This window comes from Triticum aestivum, chromosome 2B (assembly GCF_018294505.1).
Source record: "Triticum aestivum cultivar Chinese Spring chromosome 2B, IWGSC CS RefSeq v2.1, whole genome shotgun sequence".
Lineage (NCBI taxonomy): Eukaryota > Viridiplantae > Streptophyta > Magnoliopsida > Poales > Poaceae > Triticum > Triticum aestivum.
In genome coordinates, this window is record NC_057798.1 from 736035218 (window position 1) to 736055649 (window position 20432).

Below are 20432 nucleotides of genomic sequence, written 5' to 3' on the forward strand. Positions count from 1 at the left end.
GTTCGTACAGCGTACCGTATTCAGTGGATTCGAACTTTTGGGGCTCATGCAACTGCACCGAGACATCCAAACAGATCGAATACACCGGCAGTGTGGAGTGTACTCTGGAAACTTTGCATCCCACGTAAAATCCAAATTTTTTGCTGGAGAGCGCTGCACGGGATATTGCCGCTTAAATCCATCCTTACTAACAGACATGTAGGTACAAATGGTGCATGTCCAATCTGTCATCATGGTGCGGAGGATATTAAGCATTTGCTATTTGATTGTATTCACGCAAGGGAACTCTGGAGCAGATTAGGCATCTCAGAAACAATTGCCGAAGCCCGGTCGGTGAATCGTTCGGGTTCTATCATACTGGAACATTTACTCCTCAGTGGACCTAGCCCGGCTCCTTTGAAACCTAATTTGGATGTCAAGCAAGTCATTGTGGTGGGATGCTGGTATCTATGGTGGATCCGTCGGCAATTCACTCATGATGGATCGCCTCCTCCTACTTTTAAATGGCCGATGTCCGTATTGGCGATAGCAAATAATTACCATCAGGCTAATGAGAAGATGATGAATACTACCGTAGAAAAATGGAGGATACCAGAACCCAGGTTTGTCAAACTAAATGTTGATGCCGCCTTTTTTGTTGATGAAGGTTTAGGTGCTACAGCAGCTGTGATTAGGGATGAGAAGGGAATATTCCTAGCGGCGCAGTGTAAATTTATACCCCATGCAGCTAATGTGGTTACCACCGAGGCCCTTGCGATGAGAGATGGATTTGCTTTTGCAAATTCACTTGGTTTCCCCCGGATTGAAGCAGAATCGGACTCCACAACGGTGATAGAATCATGTGATGGCAAAGCTAGATGGTGGGACGAAGCAGCAACTATTTTTGCCGAGTGTGTGGATCTCTCTTCGTTGATCGGGAAGGTCAAATTTCAGTACTGCCCACGTTCTTGTAACCAAGCAGCGCATGTGCTAGCTAACTACAGTTATTGTAATAAGATTTCTCTTAGTTGGACGGATGAGCCTCCGGGCTTTCTCGTTTTGAACCTTGTGGACGATGTAATCCCTATTTTCAATCAATAAAGCTAGCCATGATGGCCTTTCCTAAAAAAAAGCAAATAGCTGATCTACGACAAGCGAAAACAAGAAGGCTACTAAAAGAGGGCAGACGGTGCAGGAACCTCTCTTCGGTGGAGAAACAAAGCGATAAACCATCAGTCTTGGAAACTTCATATTCTTAGCCACCTATTCTCGGAACATCATTACTACAACCTTGTGACGATCTATGGACTTCATTTGCTACCCGCTCGAACAGGTTTGCCCCGAACATCGACACCATTCTATTTTTTTCTCCTTTATCTGCAAAATAGACCATCCAATAATCAAATAGCAAATCAGCTTTACGAGGATCATTGATAAGTTTTTCCTCAAATATGTCAACATTTATACATTCCAAATAGAAGGCTAAGAATCTAGTTTCCGGTTTCAACCTCTTCACATCTACTATGTGTTAAACTAAAACTACTCATTCAACTATTCTAGTTTCAACCTCTTCAGATTTGACACCATTTCAACATCTTCACATCTAGTATATTTTAAACTATTCCAAATCTAGAGACTCCCCATGAGGAGTTCTATTGAATCGGAACCACCCCATCCTTTGTGTATGGCTTCAACAACCATGATATTATGACCAAAACTGGTTTATCATCTACCCACCATCTTCCCAAAATCTTGTACTATGATCCACCATCCCCCAAACTTTTTTTGCAATTGATAAAACATATCTTTGACTTTGAGAATGCTAGCCCAAAATTGTGAATCTTCCTATTTGGGTTTTGCTCTAGAGATACACCCATCAGGAACATATTTATTCAGCAGGACATACTTGCCAAAGTCCACATACAATTTCCAATTTTTAAAACCACTTAGCTAACAAGGTTTTATTCATCAATTCCAAATTAAAAATCAAGGGTCCACTTTGATCTCTGGGTCTATGAAGCCCTTTGAGATCCGATTGGGATGGCAGAAGGTTCTCGTGCCTTTTCCCATGGAGCGACGCTTAGTTATCGAACCCATGAGAAGATGTGTACTACGCCAAAGGGTCTGACTACTTATTGCTAACAAATTAAACTCCAATTTTTCAATGAGACCTTTAACAACCTTTTTGGGTGTAAACACCAATATTAAAATATGCATGTGTATGAGGTCTTACTCTCACAATCTTACATTTGTGCCTAAGATCTCATTGAGATAATCAACATAGCTCCGGAAGACACCCACTATGATGTGCTTTGTGACGCGATGATGTGTGTGTGTGGGGGGGGGGGGGGGGGTGCAAAGTTTGTCCTGATCAGTGTGAGACTTGCATCAACAGTGAGTTTTCCATCCGATGGGCCTTACCGTCGAGCGGGGTCACCTTTGTTATCAATGAGAGTGATGAAAACCAACAAACACTCTTTTACTAGTAGATATAAGAAATTGTCATATGAGCTAAATCGTTGTGTGCTAGACACAAATCGAAAGTCTACGGTGCTATTTATAAAAAAAAATCCTACATGTAAACTGGAAACAGAGCAAAGCCTCCGCATGGAGCTCCACGCGTGACTACAAATGGGCAAAACCCCTGTGTCGTCACTGGATCAGTGGACTTGACACCTATCACCATTGCAACTGTCGGCTTACGAGGAGTACTTGCTGCCGAGACCTTGCTGTCCCATCCCGTATCACGGCTGCTGCTGGTGAACGTGCCGGTGCCGGTGCCGCTCGACAGCGCCCAGCTGCTGGAGCTGCCGCCGCCCGACACGTAGTGGAACGGGTTCACCGGCGGCACGATGGCCATCTCCCCCTCCAGCATCCGCACCACGCTGCTCATGGTCGGCCGCGCCGACGGCTGGAACTGGACGCACCACAGCGCCACCTTGCACATGGTCTCCGCCTTCTCCCGGTCCGCCTCCCCGACGCAGGCCGCCGCGGACACGATGGACTCCATGCCCCCCTGCTCATACTTGTCCCACACCCACTTGGGGAACCACTCACGGCTCTCGTCCTCCAGCTGGGCGTCGTAGTTCCGGCGCCGGCCCAGGATCTCGAACAGCACCATGCCGAAGCTGTACACGTCGCACTTCTCCGTCGTCGGCAGCGCCATCCACAGCTCCGGCGCTGCGTACCCCGGCGTCCCGCGACCGCCTCCCGTCAGCGACGACATGTGCGTGTTCTCGCGCTCCCCGAGCCTGGCCAGCCCGAAGTCCGCCACCTTGGGCGTGAAGTCAGCGGTCAGGAGGATGTTGGCCGGCTTGATGTCGTAGTGCACGATCCTCTGCTGACACTCCTCGTGGAGGTACCTTATCCCCTTGGCCGTGCCGATGGCGATGCCGTGCAGCGTCTGCCACTCGAGCCTCTCCTTTCTCTCGCCGGTGCCGGCGCCCTCCCCGTCGCGGTAGAGGTACTTCTCCAGCGAGCCGTTCTCGAGGTACTCGTAGACGAGCGCCTTGGTGTCCGGGTCGAAGCAGAAGCCGTAGAGCCTGACGAGGTGCACGTGGTAGGTTCGGCCGATGGTGCCGATCTCTGCCATGAACCCTTCCTGCACCTTCTTGTTCATGGACACCTTGAGCACCTTCACCGCCACGGGCAGCCCGTTGGGGAGCTCCCCCTTGTAGACCACCCCGAAGCCGCCGGAGCCGAGCTCGGTGGAGTAGTTCTCGGTGCACGATGCCAGCTGCTCGGAGCTGAACCGCATCGGCTTCTCGTTGAGGATGTCGTGGAGGAACTTCTCCACGGGGCCGATCTCGATCACCACGTCGTTGATGGCATCGCATGCTTCCAGCTGTCTGTTCCTTCTGTTGATCTCTTCGGAGATCTTGGCCATGATCTTCTTGTAAAATTTCTTCCTCGAACGGCGGCATCGTCTGATCACAACGATGGTTATCACTACTGCCACGGTCGCACAGACCGCCGATACTGGATAAATCGAGACAAGAACGGAGTTATATTAGCTGGTGGAAAACTAATCAAGGAACAAACCCAGCAATTTAATGTGCTTATTATCAGCTAAACAGACCAGCTTAATTATTCTGCCAAGTGCAGGTGTATCTTACTTACCGGTTGCTATGACAGCCGCCGACATGTCTGCGATGCCCAAGCTCTCAAGGCCTTCTTACTTTCTGCATTATATATGACACTGGTCAGACAAGCAATGGGAGAACTAATTCACAAGCTCAGTGGAGAGTTAACGATGATGCTGGCTACTGACAGGTAAGTTTAGGTAATTGATTGCTGTAGGGTGTGCTTGGACCTGTAAATGGTCACTGCGTCATGGCATATGTCAGACGATTAAGAAAGAAGGCGCGCAGGGCCCTGATTGATACTCCCTCCGTAAAGAAATGGAGTGTAAGAGCGTTTACATCACTACTTCAGTAATCTAAATGCTAGTGATCTAGACGCTCTTATATTTCTTTAGCTGCAACCAACCATTGCTCTCCGCTTGTACACTCGGTTTGACATTTTGGCTACACTAGCTTAGCTCAGCCTCAGACTCGTAAACTCTGGATACTCATCTTTATGCCTAGAACAAAATTGGCGAGCTAGAAATCCGATCCCCTTTCACGTAATACCCTGAATTGATCAAACCACCACCCACTCCATCAATTGCTCGATTCTAAAGGACTCTCAGACGCGAAGCAGTGACCCTGATCCGCAGTTTCAAACTCAGAGATCATAGCAGTTTTTTCAAGAAGAAAAAACGACTGAAGCGGACGGTTAAGGTTCAGAAAACTGAGCGGCTGCAAATTCAGATGACCACAGAACAGGAACACAAGCAGTTGCGGCGGCGGGAAAACTGCAAGATACGAAGGCAGAGTAGAGTAACTTACTTGCGTCAGTATCTTCTTTCTTACCACTACTTTCTGCCTGATCTTCTTCGCGCTTTACCGCCGACGAACTGACCTCGGCACAGCTAACGCATCGGTCTGAATGTCTGATATAGAAGGATCAGAGAGGCCTCTGTCTCTGACCGGGCGAGGCGGAGCAGGTGCGAGAGTGCGACTCGCGGAGGAGGAAGGAGGCGAGTATTTGCTGCTGCTGCTGCTACTGCGTGGTTGTGCCTGTGCTTGTCGCATCTCTCATCCGAATCGTCTGGTTCCGATGGCGACGCCCGGCCCGCGCTTCCCTGGGAGCTTCCGGTCCTGGCCGAGGAACGGACGGCGACGTGTGAGCTCCGCTCTGCTGGCCCAATGGTATGGTAGCGAGTGGTGCAGTCTGAGGGACGGCGGAGGAGAGAGCGCATACTTTTCCTCTCCGCCATCTCTCTCTCTGTCCCTAAAATGCACGAGTTTGACTCAACTTTCATCGTGTACTAGAGGATAGCCTTGATTGATGAAAATTTAGTACTACTACCTCTGTTCCCAAATAATTGTCTTTCTAGCCATGAGAACTAAAATTAAAAATCCATATGACTTGCTTCATACTATTTCAAAAGTATTTTCAATTTTTTGTCTTACTACTAGTATTTCTTCAGTTTGTTGACCCGGGTCAACGCTCCTTTTGTAGTAGGACACCCGGGTCAACGATCTAACCCTGGCACCCACTGGACTGGAGACTCGCGGAGCCGGAGCCGAAGCCGGAGGCAGACGACTCCACCGCCGGCGAGGGTTAGGATAGCAGGGAGATTGCCTCGTCTCGTCTCCGGCCAAGCCCGCCCCCACTCCACCCCACCCCATCGGCCCGTCCCTCTCGCCCCGGTGCGGCGCCAGGGCCTCTCTGCCCCGGTCAAATCACCCCTCTCCCCCCGTGGCCGCCGCGAAGTAGACTCCCTGCCGGCGGCAACGACGAGGTAAAGCCAGCCAACAGCCCCTACATTACATGTATCCATGCCCCTTTTGCGTTGTCCGCAGGACGCGGGTGCTGAATCTGAACCGCGTTCAGAGCTTGATTTGTTCTCTGAATCCGCGAGCTCGACCTTAATCAAGCGTCCCGCAAACCGTTGTCATCTCGAGCTGGTGCAACAATTTTATCTGACGTTGCTCCCACTGACGAGACGAGGTGCGACGTGTGGCGTTCAATATATATTCTGCTTGTGTTTGTCTGTTACTAGTAAGTAAGAAGACATTTGCAGGAACGCTATTGGGGTTGGTAACTTGTGATGTTGCCCAGACACTCATGGCATATGGTTGGTGCCCTCGTTATCAGTATGACTTAGCTAGCTAGCTACCTTTGACTCATTTATGGCCATTCTTTTGTCAGCCTGAGAATGTTCGCCATTTTTCGTTTGAGTTTTCAGTTGTCAACAGGTGTGGGCTCAAACTGAGCTATATACATACAGAGAGCTAAGAGTTAACTTACAGTTACAGAACATCCATCAATCCAATGGAACAGCTATATACCAGCATATATTCTCCTCCATGTCTTCTCATTCCAGCACGAAGAACCCGCGATACTTGACAAGAAATATGAGTTTATTAGTACTCACACTTTTCTGAAATACTCGGTTGTTTTCTGTATGTATATAGCTCAGTTTGCTGCTATAGATACTGTACTGCTCAGGCTTATCTGAATATAGCCCTATTATACTTACTAGTGGGCGTCTCGAAAACCTTTGTAAGCTTCCATGACTGACCCTCATGATCAGAATACAACACTGCATGGTCTATATGGGCAAATGCTTAATTCTCAAAATGGCCATCCATACCATTTCCATAGTTCCAGAAATCCTAATTCTTCCCCCTTGTCAAAAACAAAAGGAGAGGCACGTAATCATGAAGGCAAGGCCCCAAAGCCATAGGGAACCTCGGAAAGCATGTGGCTATCAGGCAGAATACTGTAGCAGGAGTTCTTGATTGCAGTGGGCTGTTCAAGACTATAGAAGTGGTCAGATGTGCATTCCATGAACATTGAACTGATTGAATATGCACACAGGAACATTGCTTTCAGATAATACATCATTTTGTTGGAAAATAATTGAGCTTCAACAACCACCGCAAGAAAACTAACATTGACTTGGCTTGCAGGTTCTCTGGTTGCTTCTTGATGGCTCATGGCTTCGACTACAAGACTAGCATGATGCCCCGACTCACCAACCCATGGCACTATTTTGATGATTTCAGATTCTGAAGCGCGCAAGGAGGCCACCACAGGTCCAAATCTGGCCAGATCTATAGCGATTACAAGCCAGGTGCCATTCTGATGATATTATGTCCTTCAATTTGGTTCTGTTGCTATTTCTCCTCTCAATATCCTAAGCTAGGTGGATGAAGTATTAACCAGTTTTCCTTTCCATTAAATGCCAGGTAGGCGGTTGTTCTCTGGTTTTAGTGGGTAAAGGTAACAAGAGAACACCTGAAGTTGAAATCACATCCAACTACTTGTCAGCAACAGCAACCTAGCATACTCTCAGTCATACACACGACTCCATGAGAGTTCACGGTCTCCACAATTAAGCTTCAGTGACAACTTCGATTCAGAAATCCATGAGACTATTCTGATGGTTTCAGATTCAGAAATTCACAAGGAGGTTACCAAATTCGATTGGTTCTATGCCATCCGGCAGGTGCGTCGTCCTTCCATAGTTTTCTGGCTATCTTAGGTTGTACTCTGGTCGAGCTTCTTAATTTGTACAGCTTCAAGGTCTGGTGAGCTGGCAGTGTTCAGGTTTTAGTTGATATCCATTATTTCCAGTGGTGGAGCCACCCCACTGACCGAGCATGGGCAGGGTCACCGCTGGCTGGTGTTTGCCCAGTAAAACATCATTGCTAACCCATATATTGACGCTAATGCTTAATAGACTCTCTGGTTGAGCCCAGGCAGCTGCCTGGGGTCACCGTGAGCTGCTCCATCCCTGATTGTTTCCTTGCATTAACAATATATCTGGAATCGATCTGCAGCGCAGTTGTTGATAATGCTTTGTACTGGTGATATACCTAGCACACGATGAGCATATGCTCTTGAATTCTTGTTACGCTAATGTGGAAATTTCTAGCCTCCTAAAATAAACATTCTTGATGTGTGAGTGTCTCCTAAAGTGCATATGACAGCTCCTTTTAATTAAAGTGGTTTTAGTTACAGTAATAGTATATTGATTTCTCCTAATGAGTAATGACTCCTCTAGTCCTCTGACATTATAGCTTTGCTTCCTTATTTATTTCTTTATTGTGATACGTTTTCTTGTGGCCTAATCAACAACTCTAGCTATTTGTTTCTCCATAAATCTGGAGAAGATACATATGTTGAGAAAAATGGAACTAAGTTGCTTGGAGCTGGCCGGTATGTCAGATAGTCTCCCTCTTCACCTCACTTGTTTAAATCTTCAATATTTGGGGCCTTTTAACCTGAGATGTCCCCTACAGGGAAGCGGAGCGTACATGGTCACTTAGTTGGTTGAGTGTCACTCGCTCTTGTCAGTTAATAACATTTAGTTTGCCATTGACGATAGCACAGTCCCAAGTGTTTTAAAATCCTCATGGACCTGCACGTCGTAAGTTCTGTTTTTTGATTGATTATTATGTGGGTTAGCGTTAGATAGGTTAACTGTATGAAATCAGAGTTTAGGAGGATTACTTTAAAAGGTTCTGCTTATTTCACCACAGCAAGTGTTTTATTTCATTGTGGTTGGAGAGTTTTGAAGTGTTTCAGCAAGTGCTTGCTACTAACTAATGCTTCACTTCATTTTGCAGTGGTCATTGTAATAATACTGAGGCAAATATACAACTAGGCACCCAACCAACAGTGGTACATTAGCTGTTCAGAAAGTGATGGCGGAGATTGTGATTCTTCTAGCCATTAAAAAGATTGGAACCGCCTTGGCAAATGGAGTGGCAGACCAGGCCAGCACGTTGTTTGCGAAGAACGGGAAGCAAATACTAGCGCTACAGGGCAGCATGGGTCGTGTTGCGAGGGAGCTTCGAGTAATGCATGATGTTCTCTGTCAAATGGATATCCGAAACCGCAACAATCAAGTATATGAGGGCTGGTTGGAGGAGGTACGGAAAGTAGCACATGTGATGGAGGACATGGTGGATGAGTACTTGTATCTTGTTGGTCACGAACATGATACGGGATGTTGCTTTTACCTGAAGAAAGGGTTTACGAAACCAAGATATCTGCTTTCTTTGAACCGGATTGCTTTCAAGGTGAAGGAAATAGAGAAAGACCTAACACACCTGTCTGAGACAAAAAATCGTTGGGTTCACATGATAAACAATGGGGATACTAGCAGCTCAAGTTACATTGTCAAGAGGTCCAAAGATCTAGCAAACATTTCACGCTCCCTTGATGAAGAGGATCTAGTCGGTGTGGACAAAAACAGAGATAAACTTGAGCAGTGGTTATTGAGTGACGATTTGGAACGCTCTGTGATAGCACTGCTTGGAATGGGAGGGCTTGGTAAAACATCTTTAGCTGCAAATGTCTACAGGAAGCATAGAGAGAAATTCCAGTGCCATGCTTGGGTCTCCATCTCTCAAACTTATTCTACAGAACATGTCTTGAGGAATATAATCAAGGAACTTTCCCGAGATAAAGTCAGTGTGCTATCTAACACTGCGGCCATGGACATCACATGCCTTGAAGAAACGCTGAGGAAATTTCTAGAGCAACAGAAATATTTGATCATATTGGATGATGTTTGGACTCCAGAAGCATTTGATGACTTGTCTAGGGTGCTTATTAATAATAAAAAGGGCAGCAGACTGATGATCACAACAAGGGAAGGCGATGTTGCTGCACTTGCCTCTCAAGGACATACTTTAACACTGAAACCTTTACCAGAAGATAAGGCATGGGATCTCTTTTGTAGAAAAGCCTTTCCAAGAGATACAAATCATGAATGTCCTGCGGAGTTGTATCCTTTGTCCGAGCAAATAGTTAGCAAGTGCAAAGGCTTGCCTCTTGTTATTGTGTTAGTTGGTAGCCTCTTGCGTGTGCGTGAGAAAACTGTGGAAGAATGGAGAAGAATACATGCCCAATTAAGTTGGGAGCTAATCAACAATTCAAGACTCGATCACATAAGGAATGTTTTGCATCTGAGCTTCATCTACCTTCCAACACACTTAAAATGCTGTTTCTTGCATTGCAGCTTATTTTCAGAAGACTATTGTTTCAAAAGGAAACAACTTATACGGTTATGGACAGCAGAGGGGTTCATTGAAGAGAGGGGTGAAAGCACATTAGAAGAAGTGGCAGAAGGCTATCTGAAGGAGTTAATTGACAGAAACATGCTAGGACTTGTCAAGAGAAACTCATTTGGTAGGATGAAAGAATTCAAAATGCACGATATCTTACGTGAACTGGCACTTGACTTGTGCCAGAAGAACTGTTTTGGTGTTACATATGAGGATAAGCATGGGAGGTCTTTTGAGAGGAATGGACGTCGATTGGTATTGCACAAACAAAAGAAGGATATTCAGCAGTCATTTTCTAGTGTGCGCCGACTTCGAACATTCGTTATGCTGGACGATAGTATGGTAACATTTACTCTACTGCCTCTGCTATGTAAGGAGTCAAGATATATGACAGTGCTAGAATTAAGTGGTCTACCCATTGAGAATATTCCAGATGCTATTGGAGATCTTTTTAATCTCCGCCATTTGGGTTTGCGTGATTCAAAAGTGAAGATGCTCCCGAGTTCTGTTGAGAAGCTTTCAAATTTGTTGACACTGGACCTTCTTAGATCTGATGTACATGAGCTGCCTAGTGGGATTGTGAAACTGAAGAAGCTTAGGCACTTATTTGTTGAGAAAAGAATTAATACAGATTTGAGAGGGATTAAATGTTTCGGTGGTGTGCATGTCCCTAATGGTCTTGGAAATCTAACAAACCTGCAAACGCTACAAGCATTGGTAGCACATCATGAGTCTATTAGACATTTACGGCAGCTGAGGCAACTGAGAAGCTTGAGGTTATTGGATGTGAAGGGAAGCTATTGTGGACGTATCAGCGAGTCTCTAGTTCAGATGCAGTGTTTGTCCCATCTTGATGTGAATGCAAGTGATGAGAATGAGGTTCTCTCGTTGAATGCCCCCCTGCCAAACCTGCAAAGGCTACGTTTGGGTGGACGACTGGCGGAAGGGGCGTTGGACGCGTCTCCTCTCTTCCAAGCTGCTGGGGGGCAGAACTTGCATGTTTTGAATCTATATTGGTCACAACTGAGAGAAGACCCCCTGCCATCCCTTTCACGGCTGTCGAATTTGACGCATCTGGAATTCACCAGAGCATACAGCGGAGAGCAGCTATCATTTCTCACGGGATGGTTTCCCAAGCTAAAGATTCTCTATCTGATAGACCTGCCTAATCTGAATTGGCTAGAGATACAGCAAGGTGCCATGGCGAGCCTGGAAAGATTATACTTTGTCAACCTCAGCAGCATGATGGTGGTCCCAGCTGGCATTGAGTTCCTCATGCCCCTCCAGTCTCTAGGCTTCTTTGAAATCACTAGTGATTTCTTTTGGTTGCTGGATCAATGTTCTGCAATTCTAGGGACACAGTGGCGGTATACTCTCCGAGATTGACCTGCCACACTGGTTGGGAAATGTGTAATGCACCCGGAGGTATAATGTCCGGGTTTCTCTGCTTTTTCACATACTACACATCATTTGCTGCTTGTTCCACCTCTGCTAAGGTGCAGTTACCGCCTGTGTTTGCTACTGCTACTACTGTTCTAGTCATCATGTGCTTTTGCTTGTGAAATGTGATGGTATTTCCTACTGACTGATTCCGGCTGTGGCTTATTATAAGACTGCAAGCGAGTTGTGTTTTCGTATCCAAACTAGTTTTCGCTTAACTTGTTTAAACTGTGTACTGTTATTTCACGCGCGTGTGTGTGCTTGTTGTGAACCTATTTCAGCTGTGGCTGTTAAATAATAAGAAAACTTGGCTTGTGAGTCATAAGTAATGCCCAGACACTCATTTTTCTTATAATTATGGTTGCTGCCTGTCTGTTTAATTGCTAGCCTTGCTCTGTTCCCTTTTGTATATCTTATTTTGGACGTATGTGTATGGTGTTTCTTTCTTGGACTACGTTTCTTGTTTTCTTGAGCAATACACTGATGGATGATCATGACAATGTTTGGAAGGCTACATCATGTTTACATATGTCCTTAAGTTTTCAAAATTCGCTGACACGGAGGAGTGAGGAGGCAACCGATGAGCTAACCATCCATGACCAAAATATTTCTAAGATGATATGAAGAGTTGCAGCAGAAGATGAAACAAGACACTTTCCCAAAAGAAATATGCAGACTTCCGACATGAGATATATTAGGGGTAAGCTGAAGTGGCATGCCCATGCATGTGTATCCCAAAGCTTAGTTACAGCCTTCAAACATAGTTACTCAGGACGGTAAGCTTTGACAACTACTCCCATTGTTCACAAAATACTCCCTCCATTCATAAATAAGTGATGTGGTTTTAGTTCAAAGATAATATCCCTGACTTGTGACCAAACAGCGTCACAACTGCCTCAAGTTTTCAAACCCTTCTTGCACTCTAAATGCAGGAAATAACCAACTCACTGAATTAATGTCAGACACACCTTCCATTTATTTGAAGAAAAAAAATCCTAGAAATCTCGTTTATTTGAAGTTGATTGCAGGTGGGCGCAGGGCCACTCCTCCCAATTTTTTGCTAGAATACTTCTTATACACCACCTGCAACTTGCTCTGAGGGGCAGTCGAGTGTGCGGTGACCAGGATCTTTGCACTATATCTGAAATCATCACAGAAACACAGAGAGTTATTCAAGCTACAAGAGTGTGTAAAGTCATTGTTGTGCCTTCTTACATTAGCTGTGATTCAGTAAAGCCAGTATAGTGTTTGAGAGTGCGAGTCCATGGATCGGTCTTCTTGAGTGTGAGCCTGGCTGCATAGACAGCAGCAGCAGCAACCATGGAGGGCTTGGACGGCACCAGCGCATATTGCATCAGTGCCAGTTCAGCAAAAAAGGACACCATGTTCATCATCTGCATCCATCGAGAGAGAGAAACTTCGGTAAGCAAACTCGTTCCTTTACCGTGCAAATACATCTGAATTTACATATGGTACATTGTATTCTTTACCTCCCAATAGTTCTTCAAATTGAAGTAAGACGCAGCCATGGCAAAGCGCGCAAGGAACACATAAGGTGTAGGAACTGTCAGGTTCCATCCAAGCCGATTGAGAATGGCTTTCTCCATCCTCAGTATCTGCTTCCTGGAGTAGGCATTGTCTGTTATACAGACCAAATCCCTCACCTGCAGGTGTGTATATACAACCAATCAGAACATGGACTCGAGATACTGCAAAGTGGAAAAGCAAAGGGGGTGGGAGAAATTTCCAGTCTACCTGTGGAAACATCACCTCCTCGTACTTGCAAGCAATCAGCAGGGCTGACACGCCTACCAGCTGAAGCTCCCTCCGAAGCACGAGCTGCTTCGTGAGATACCGGTCGATGATGTACGCCGTAAGGTAGAGGGTCTCCGGCATGAGATCAAACTCGTCATGCACTTCTATTATCCAGTCGACGAGGATGGCCTGCATCTTGGAGCTGAGATGCACCTGGGAGTGAATGTAGTCGCGGGGGCGACGCTCATTCTGCGACGGGACAGGAAAGATCACCTTCAGAGACAAGCAACAGATCACAAGGTTTTTGCACACACCACCTAAGAAGTACTCCCTCTGCAGTTACCTCGGCAACTTTATAGAACTTGTACAGATCATTAACGTAATCCATGAAGGTTAGCTGATTGTCGCCGCCAACCTTATCGATGTCTTGAATCACTTGTTATCGCAGTCGGGAACTGGCAATGTAATGGTGGATCAGGCTCATTGCACAGGTACTCTAAATGATATTCCCTCCGATCCTAAATATAAGTCTTTCTAAAGATATCAATATGGACTACATACGGAGCAAAATGAGTGAATCTACACTCTAAACTACGTCTATATACATCCGTATGTAGTCCATAGTGAAATCTTTAGAAAGACTTATATTTAGGAACGGAGGGAGTACTATCTTATTTTGTTGATAATATAAACCGATGTCTTGTTTAACAGAGCTTACAGAAAAGTAATAAAGACTAGTAAAAGGACTCTCCCCGGTGTAATTTAGGTCATAAGCACCCAGGGTGCCTCAACAAACGCAGAAAGAGAGAGAGAGAGACAGAATGGGGGCAACAGTTCACAAAGAGGTATGGGGCATCCTAACGCCAAAGCATCGCAGGCAAAGAGGTATGAGGGGTGAGCGAGGGTGTTGATCACCTTCTTTCTCGAGTACTTGGGACGGAACTGACGCTGCCCTAGGACAGCTGCCTCGCGCTCACGCCGGAGTCGGGGCTGATCTCAATGGCGTGTTCGGGGAGAGGAGGGGTAGAGTGGCTTAGCATGAGCCCTCCTCGCCGGGGGTTAGTTGCAGCGGGGATTCCGCAGCAAAGCCACGTTCCGATTAGCAAATTTTACCGGCCTCTGTTATGGTATAGGTAAGGAGATATTTTCACTTGACCGTCCATTGATAAAGGGTAAAATCGTCCCTATGAATGTTCCACCTATAGCAAATTTTACCGACTTTGTTACGGTAATAAGGAAATATTTTAGTGGATTCTCTTTTTAGTTCACAATGTATCAAGATCTGGATATAGTCCCGTTTATATAAAAAAGAAAAAGATCTAGATATAGTTGCACACGATTGACGTCATTAATTTACCACCCTCATGCCGAATTATTCTTTTATATGTATATACTTTCCTTACTGTGCAATGTTATGGGGAAACACCAATAGCTATACGAACGAGAGAGAGAGAGAGAGAGAGAGAGAGAGAGAGAGCACCAATAGCTATACGAACGAGAGAGGGGGAGGGAGAGGGAGGGGGAGAGAGGGGGAGGGGGAGGGAGAGAGAGAGAGGGAGAGAGGGAGAGAGGGGGGGGGGGGGGCGGAAGAGAGAGAGAGAGAGCCAACGCTGAGAGTTGCCTCATAGGTATCGTGCCCGGCCCAACACCTGATCCAGAGAGAGAGAGAGAGAGAGAGAGAGGAAGAGAGGGGGCGAGAGAGAGAGAGAGAGAGAGAGAGAGAGATCCAACGCTGAGAGTTGCCTCATAGGTATCGTGCCCGGCCCAACACCTTATCCGCTTTGACAGTGTCGCCGAAGTCGAGATGGGAGAGGTGCTTGGGAAGCTCATGTACATAGTTGGTCTAGGGTTAGTGTTGCCCATGTGACGTTTGGTGTATGCATCGCTTGATGCATAGGCCGGGGTTTATCTTCCTTTTAAAAAAATGTGGCGTTTGGTGTGATGTTGAGAGGGAGCATGGCGTCAACGTTTTTGAATTGCGTTCGGTGGCTAGCGAGGACAGCTGCGCCGTTGGTCCTGCTGCGATTTTATGGTGGTGCGGAGGGTTTAGACCAGCCCGAAAGCCATGAGCTAAATTGCCCATTTCGTGATCTTTCCCGTGGCGTCTCGATTGGTGATAACTTTGGCCAGCGAGAAGGACATGACCACTTGGATCGGGTGCTGGTGAAAGTAGTGTACCAGCTTGCGAGATGTCATGAGCACACCATAGATTATGTTCTAAATTTGTGGGTATCGAGCCTTGATCTCGGAGAGCACTTCGCTGACGACGTACTATGTGTATTTTGTGTTGTAGATCTTAACGCATTTTCTATAAAGATGGTCAAACTTAAGCAAATTTAACTTAGGACAAATCTAGAACATCAATTATTTGGAACAAAGAGAGTAGATGATATTGAGTCGCACTTGAAGCTGAACCAAAATACTTTCTAGATAACATGCTATGGAATTAACTCAGAAAATGGGAGTAGCCTCACAAACCCTTTCCGAGAAGAAATGTGCAGAATTCCAACATGAGATATGTTAGGCGTAGGCTGAATTTGCTTTTTTTCAACAAACAGTGAAATTTATTAACTCGAAATGAACCATCAAGGGATACGAACACAATAAGTACACACCCAGCCTCTGAAGTTGCATGTCCATGCATGCGTATCACAAAGCTTAGTTACAACCTTGAAAAATAATTATCAGGATCGTAAGCCTTGACAACTACCATGGATAATATATATTTGTGGTAGTCTAGCCTAGGTAGTGGATGCAGCAGCTACTTCGCTTTGGTGACGAAGTCCGCTATCGATCGCTTCCTCCCTGTGGCTTATCAAGGTGCATTTTATCACACAAATGGCAAGGACTGTCAACGAAATCGCCAATTATTTGTAGAAGTCGATTGCAGGTGGGCGCAGGGCCACTCCTCCCAACTTTTCGCTGGAATACTTCTCGTACACCACCTTCAACTTGCTCTGGGGAGCAGCCGAGTGTGCGCTCACCAGGATCATTACACTATCACTGAAACCATCAGAGAAAAATGTCAGCACCCCTGAAACCCACGAGGATTATTCAAGCTACAAGTGCATGCTTACATTAGCTGTGACTCGGTAAAGCCAGTATGGTGCTTGAGAGTCTCAGTCCATAGAGGCGTCTTCTTGAGTGTGAGCCTGGCTGCATAGACAGCAGCAGCAGCAACCATGGAGGGCTTGGACGGCACCAGCGCGTATTGCAGCAGCGCCAGTTCAGCAAAAAAGAACACCATATTCTCCATCTGCATCCATACATAGAGAGAAACTTCAGCACACAAACTCGCCGCTTTATGGCGCAAAATGCATCTGAATTTACATATGGTGGCGTATATGTATTCTTTACCTCCTCGTTGTTCTTCAGCTGTGAGGAGGACGCGGCGGCCCTGGCAAAGCGCGAGAGGAACACGTAATGTGTAGGAACTGACAGGTTCCATTCAAGCGTGTTCAGAATGGCCATCTCCGTCCCCAGTATCTGCTCCCTGGTGTACAATGAACAATCAGAACGCGAACTCATACGCAGCAAAGAGAAGGGGAGAGGCTTTCGTTCAGTCTACTACCTCTGGATCCCAGGCGTCCTCCTCCTCATACTTGCAGGCGATCAGCAGGGCCGAGGCGCATACCATCTGCAGCTCACTTCGAAGCACGGGCTTATGCATCGAGAGGTACCGGTCGATGATGTACACCGTGAGGTAGAGGGTCTCCGGCATGAGCTCAAGCTTTTCATGCACTTTTATTATCCAGTCGACGAGGGCGCCCCGCTTCCTGGAGTCGATGTCCACCTGGGAGTCCATGTAGTCGCAGGGGCGGCACTCATTCTGCAACGGGCAGGAAACATCGACTTCAGGTTCAGAGACAATCAAAGATATCACAAGGTTTTTGCACACGCTATGTAAGAGTTAATTATGCGTTACCTCGGCAACTTTGTAGAACTTGTAGATATCCTCTATGTAATCCACGACGCGTAGCTGATCGTCGACGTGTAGCTCATCGATGTCTTGAATCCCTTGTAGGCGTTCGTTGGTTGTTCCAGCCGCAAACTGGCAACGCAACGGTGGATCAGACTCATTGCACAGGTTTATGATACATTGTTTTTGAAAAGGAGATTAATGAAACCTAATGACTTGTTTATAACAAAGCTTACAGAAAATAAATACTATAGAAATTTTAATACATAAGGGAAAACTCTCTCCTAGAGCTGTTTAGGTCAAACCACCCATGGTTCCTAAACAAACCCAGAAAGAGAGGAGTTAGCGGAGAGGAGACACAGCTATCAGAAACGAAGGAAACAACAGTTCAAAGCATATCCCAAGCAAAGCTTAATTTGTGCCCAGCAGAAGCAGAATTAGATGAAGGTTTATGGTACTGGGATGTAAGAAGCCGTCGAAACGAAGTGTTTTGTGACAGATAACGAACCTTAGAGCGTGATGAGGGCATATAGGCGGGCGGGGGTGTTGATCGCCTTCTTCTTCCTCGCGTATACTTCCGGGCGCCGGAGCTGACGCTGCCCTCCGACTGCTGCCTCGCGCTCGCGCCGGAGTGGATGACGTGCTTAGGGGGAGGAGGGGCAGACAGCCTTCGCACAAGCTCTCCTCGCCGCAGGTCTCTCGCGGCCGGGTTCCGCCGCAGCAAAGCGACGTCGTTCCGATTAGCACGAGGCCAGGTTAAGACTTCAAGTACGCTGTCCTCCGACTCCTTGGCTCGCGCTCACGTAGGAGGCGGGGCTGATCTCGATGACGGACAGACGGAGTCTTACATGAGCTCTCCTCGCCGTAGGTCTGTCGGAGCCGGATTCCTCAGGAAAGCGACGTTCCGATTAGCACGAGGCCATGTTAATGCTCCAACTTTGACCGTCAGTTGATAAAGGGTAAATTCTTCGTATGAATGTTCCACATATAGCAATTTTCACCGGCTTTGCCGTGGAAACGATTTTTTTCCCCACTGAATTTGATTTCATATTCTTTTTTTAGATGGATTTCATATTCGTAATACATCACGATCTAGATATAGTTGCATGATGCAAACTCATCTGTGGTTGGATGGTTAGAAGGACAGTGGTGTCCCCGGCTCACCAAGGTTAAGTCCTGGTGCTCGCATTATTTCTGTATTTATTTTAGGATTTTCGGCGATGCGCTTTCAGTGGGAGGAGACGTTCCCGTCGATGACGAGGCGCCTACGTGATTTTGTAAATTTCAAGATGGCATGCCGGCTTAGTCTCTCGGAGGTGCTCATATGGGTAGGATGTGCGTGTGTGCGTTCATAGGGGTGAGTGTATGCATGTATGTATGAGCGCTTGCGTCTGTACTGATGTTAAAAAAAAGAAAAAAAGATATAGTTGCACGGTTGACTTCCATTATTACTTTAACAAGTCGGGAGACTTAGGGCACAATGCTCTAAAAACTTTTTTCTTGTGGGTGACATTAAAAATCGTTATAATGCTCCCGCAAGAAAATGCATTCTGGCCGAACTAGCAACACATAGGCTGGTTGAAGATTTGGCGCTCTCGGGTGCTTCACCCCCTATATAAATATTAAATAAAAAATTAGGAAAATTCAAAGATACCTGAAATTTTTGGATATCAGTCCTGTGAAATTTCGTGAAGAAATGACGCCTGTTGCATTCTTAGTAAAAAAGTCAAAAATCTATGTATAGAGAAAACTGTCTGGATGGATGGTAGGTCGGACTATATTTTCTTTGCCACGGATACAACATATGCCATCTCTTAACGAAACTAAACATGGGCAGGGTTGATATCCAAAAATTCTAGTTTTTTTTAATAAAAAAACCTGTTATTTTTTGAATTCAATATTCAAATAGGGAGTGGAGCATGCAGGAGCTCTTGTGTCCCCCATAGGACCCATGCATGTACACCGCTGAAAAAGGATCGCCATCAAGGTTGCCTACAAGTCGTCATTGTCATCACTTCTTTCCAAGCAAGCTACCCTGACTCCATTGCCAACAACCACCGCAACCCCACGGACGCAAATCAAGCTCGGTGCTACTGCAATCGAACCACCGGCAACCTGCTAGGACAAACATCGATAGATGTCGCAACCGCAGCCAGCTTGTGCTAGAACCAACATTGGCAAATGATGGGACCGTGCTCACCACGTGCTGGAACTGCCATTGGCAAATGCTAGGACTATGGTCACCACGTGCTGGAACCATTGTCGACAAATACCAGGACAATGGTCAGCACATGCGGGAACGGGGGCTTCTACATGATGTTGCGCCTGTGTTCACCATGTGCTGGAACCGGCGTCGGTGAATGTCGGGGCCATGGCTTACAGTTGCTATGACCTACCAATGACAATGTTGGAATGACAACGACAACATTTGCTAGAATGGCAACAACAACATTTGTTGGAATGGTGGCTAACATTTGCTGGAACTAGCATACAGGAGTGTTGCAACCCCAGCGCGGCAGTGCTGAACCAACCGGCCGAAATGTTGGAACGCCCACAATTGTTTGCTGGAACTAAGCGACAGAATGCTTCAACCTCGACGCGATAATGCTGGAAACGGCGCCCAACGTTGCTACAAGCTGGATTGCGGCACCACGACTCCACCGGAGTTGCGACCGTCGCCGGTGGGAGCTGCAACAACACATGGTGGGGATGGAGTGTGCTGGTGCTGCGACCATGAGCTCGAGGATCTGCGACCGGAGGATGCACCACGCTGCAACCAACGACGGCGAGGCGGGATGAGCAGTGTCGGCGCCGTCGGTGGTCCAAGCAGGGGTGGGCGGCGGTGACGCTCTCAAGCGGGAGGGGCTCCTATTCTCCGTTTATTCTGTGGACTCGCGCGAAAGAGATGTATGTCATGAGGAAGAAGAAATCGCACAGCTATAATTGGGCAAATCGGACAGGTAGCACGCAGCCGGCCAAAAATTGGACCGGCTGGCCGGCGCCTAGCGTTGTCCTTACGTGAATGGGTGATGATTCTCTGTAGCACCAAAAAATAGTATTGGGTAGCTTGGTTTACTTTATTTCGGCTAGAGAGCCGCATTCCTGCCCACCTACCTTTTCACACTATATACCGTACTTCTATGATGAAAGATGTACAGTACATTGCCACCTATAAATACCTACTTCTTCCTTCTACTGGTGATCCAACA

The 20432-nt window shown here is 46.6% G+C and overlaps 3 protein-coding genes and 1 pseudogene across 5 annotated transcripts; 1 reads left to right on the forward strand and 3 right to left on the reverse strand.

Annotated features, from left to right (window-relative positions):
- Nucleotides 1–2439: 2439 nt before the first annotated feature.
- On the reverse strand, nt 2440–5107 carry LOC123042361 (G-type lectin S-receptor-like serine/threonine-protein kinase SD2-5). The gene is made up of 3 exons (XM_044464833.1): nt 4869–5107; nt 4099–4160; nt 2440–3957 (listed from the first exon to the last, which is right to left on the reverse strand). The coding sequence occupies exons 2-3, from the start codon at nt 4121–4123 to the stop codon at nt 2552–2554; spliced, it is 1431 nt and encodes a 476-aa protein (XP_044320768.1). The 5' UTR covers nt 4124–4160; nt 4869–5107; the 3' UTR covers nt 2440–2551.
- A 456-nt stretch (nt 5108–5563) lies between these two features.
- Nucleotides 5564–11867, forward strand: LOC123047041 (disease resistance protein RPM1). 3 transcript variants are annotated; one of them, XM_044470537.1, is made up of 5 exons: nt 5564–5827; nt 7002–7165; nt 7281–8253; nt 8337–8464; nt 8664–11867. In XM_044470537.1, the coding sequence occupies exon 5, from the start codon at nt 8742–8744 to the stop codon at nt 11493–11495; it is 2754 nt and encodes a 917-aa protein (XP_044326472.1). In that variant the 5' UTR covers nt 5564–5827; nt 7002–7165; nt 7281–8253; nt 8337–8464; nt 8664–8741; the 3' UTR covers nt 11496–11867. The 3 variants fall into 3 exon arrangements, with proteins under 3 accessions (XP_044326472.1, XP_044326471.1, XP_044326470.1); XM_044470536.1 differs by having other exon boundaries at nt 7281–8464; XM_044470535.1 differs by lacking the exon at nt 8337–8464 and having other exon boundaries at nt 7281–7540.
- Nucleotides 11868–12424: 557 nt separating this feature from the next.
- On the reverse strand, nt 12425–15944 carry LOC123039507 (cyclin-B1-1). Its single transcript, XM_044462648.1, has 6 exons — nt 15920–15944; nt 13648–13739; nt 13305–13553; nt 13040–13213; nt 12765–12943; nt 12425–12690 (listed from the first exon to the last, which is right to left on the reverse strand). Exons 1-6 carry the CDS (start codon nt 15942–15944, stop codon nt 12558–12560), a joined length of 852 nt encoding a protein of 283 aa, XP_044318583.1. The 3' UTR covers nt 12425–12557.
- Nucleotides 15927–19483, reverse strand: LOC123039508 (cyclin-B1-1-like; annotated as a pseudogene).
- Between the last annotated feature and the right edge of the window lie 949 nt (nt 19484–20432).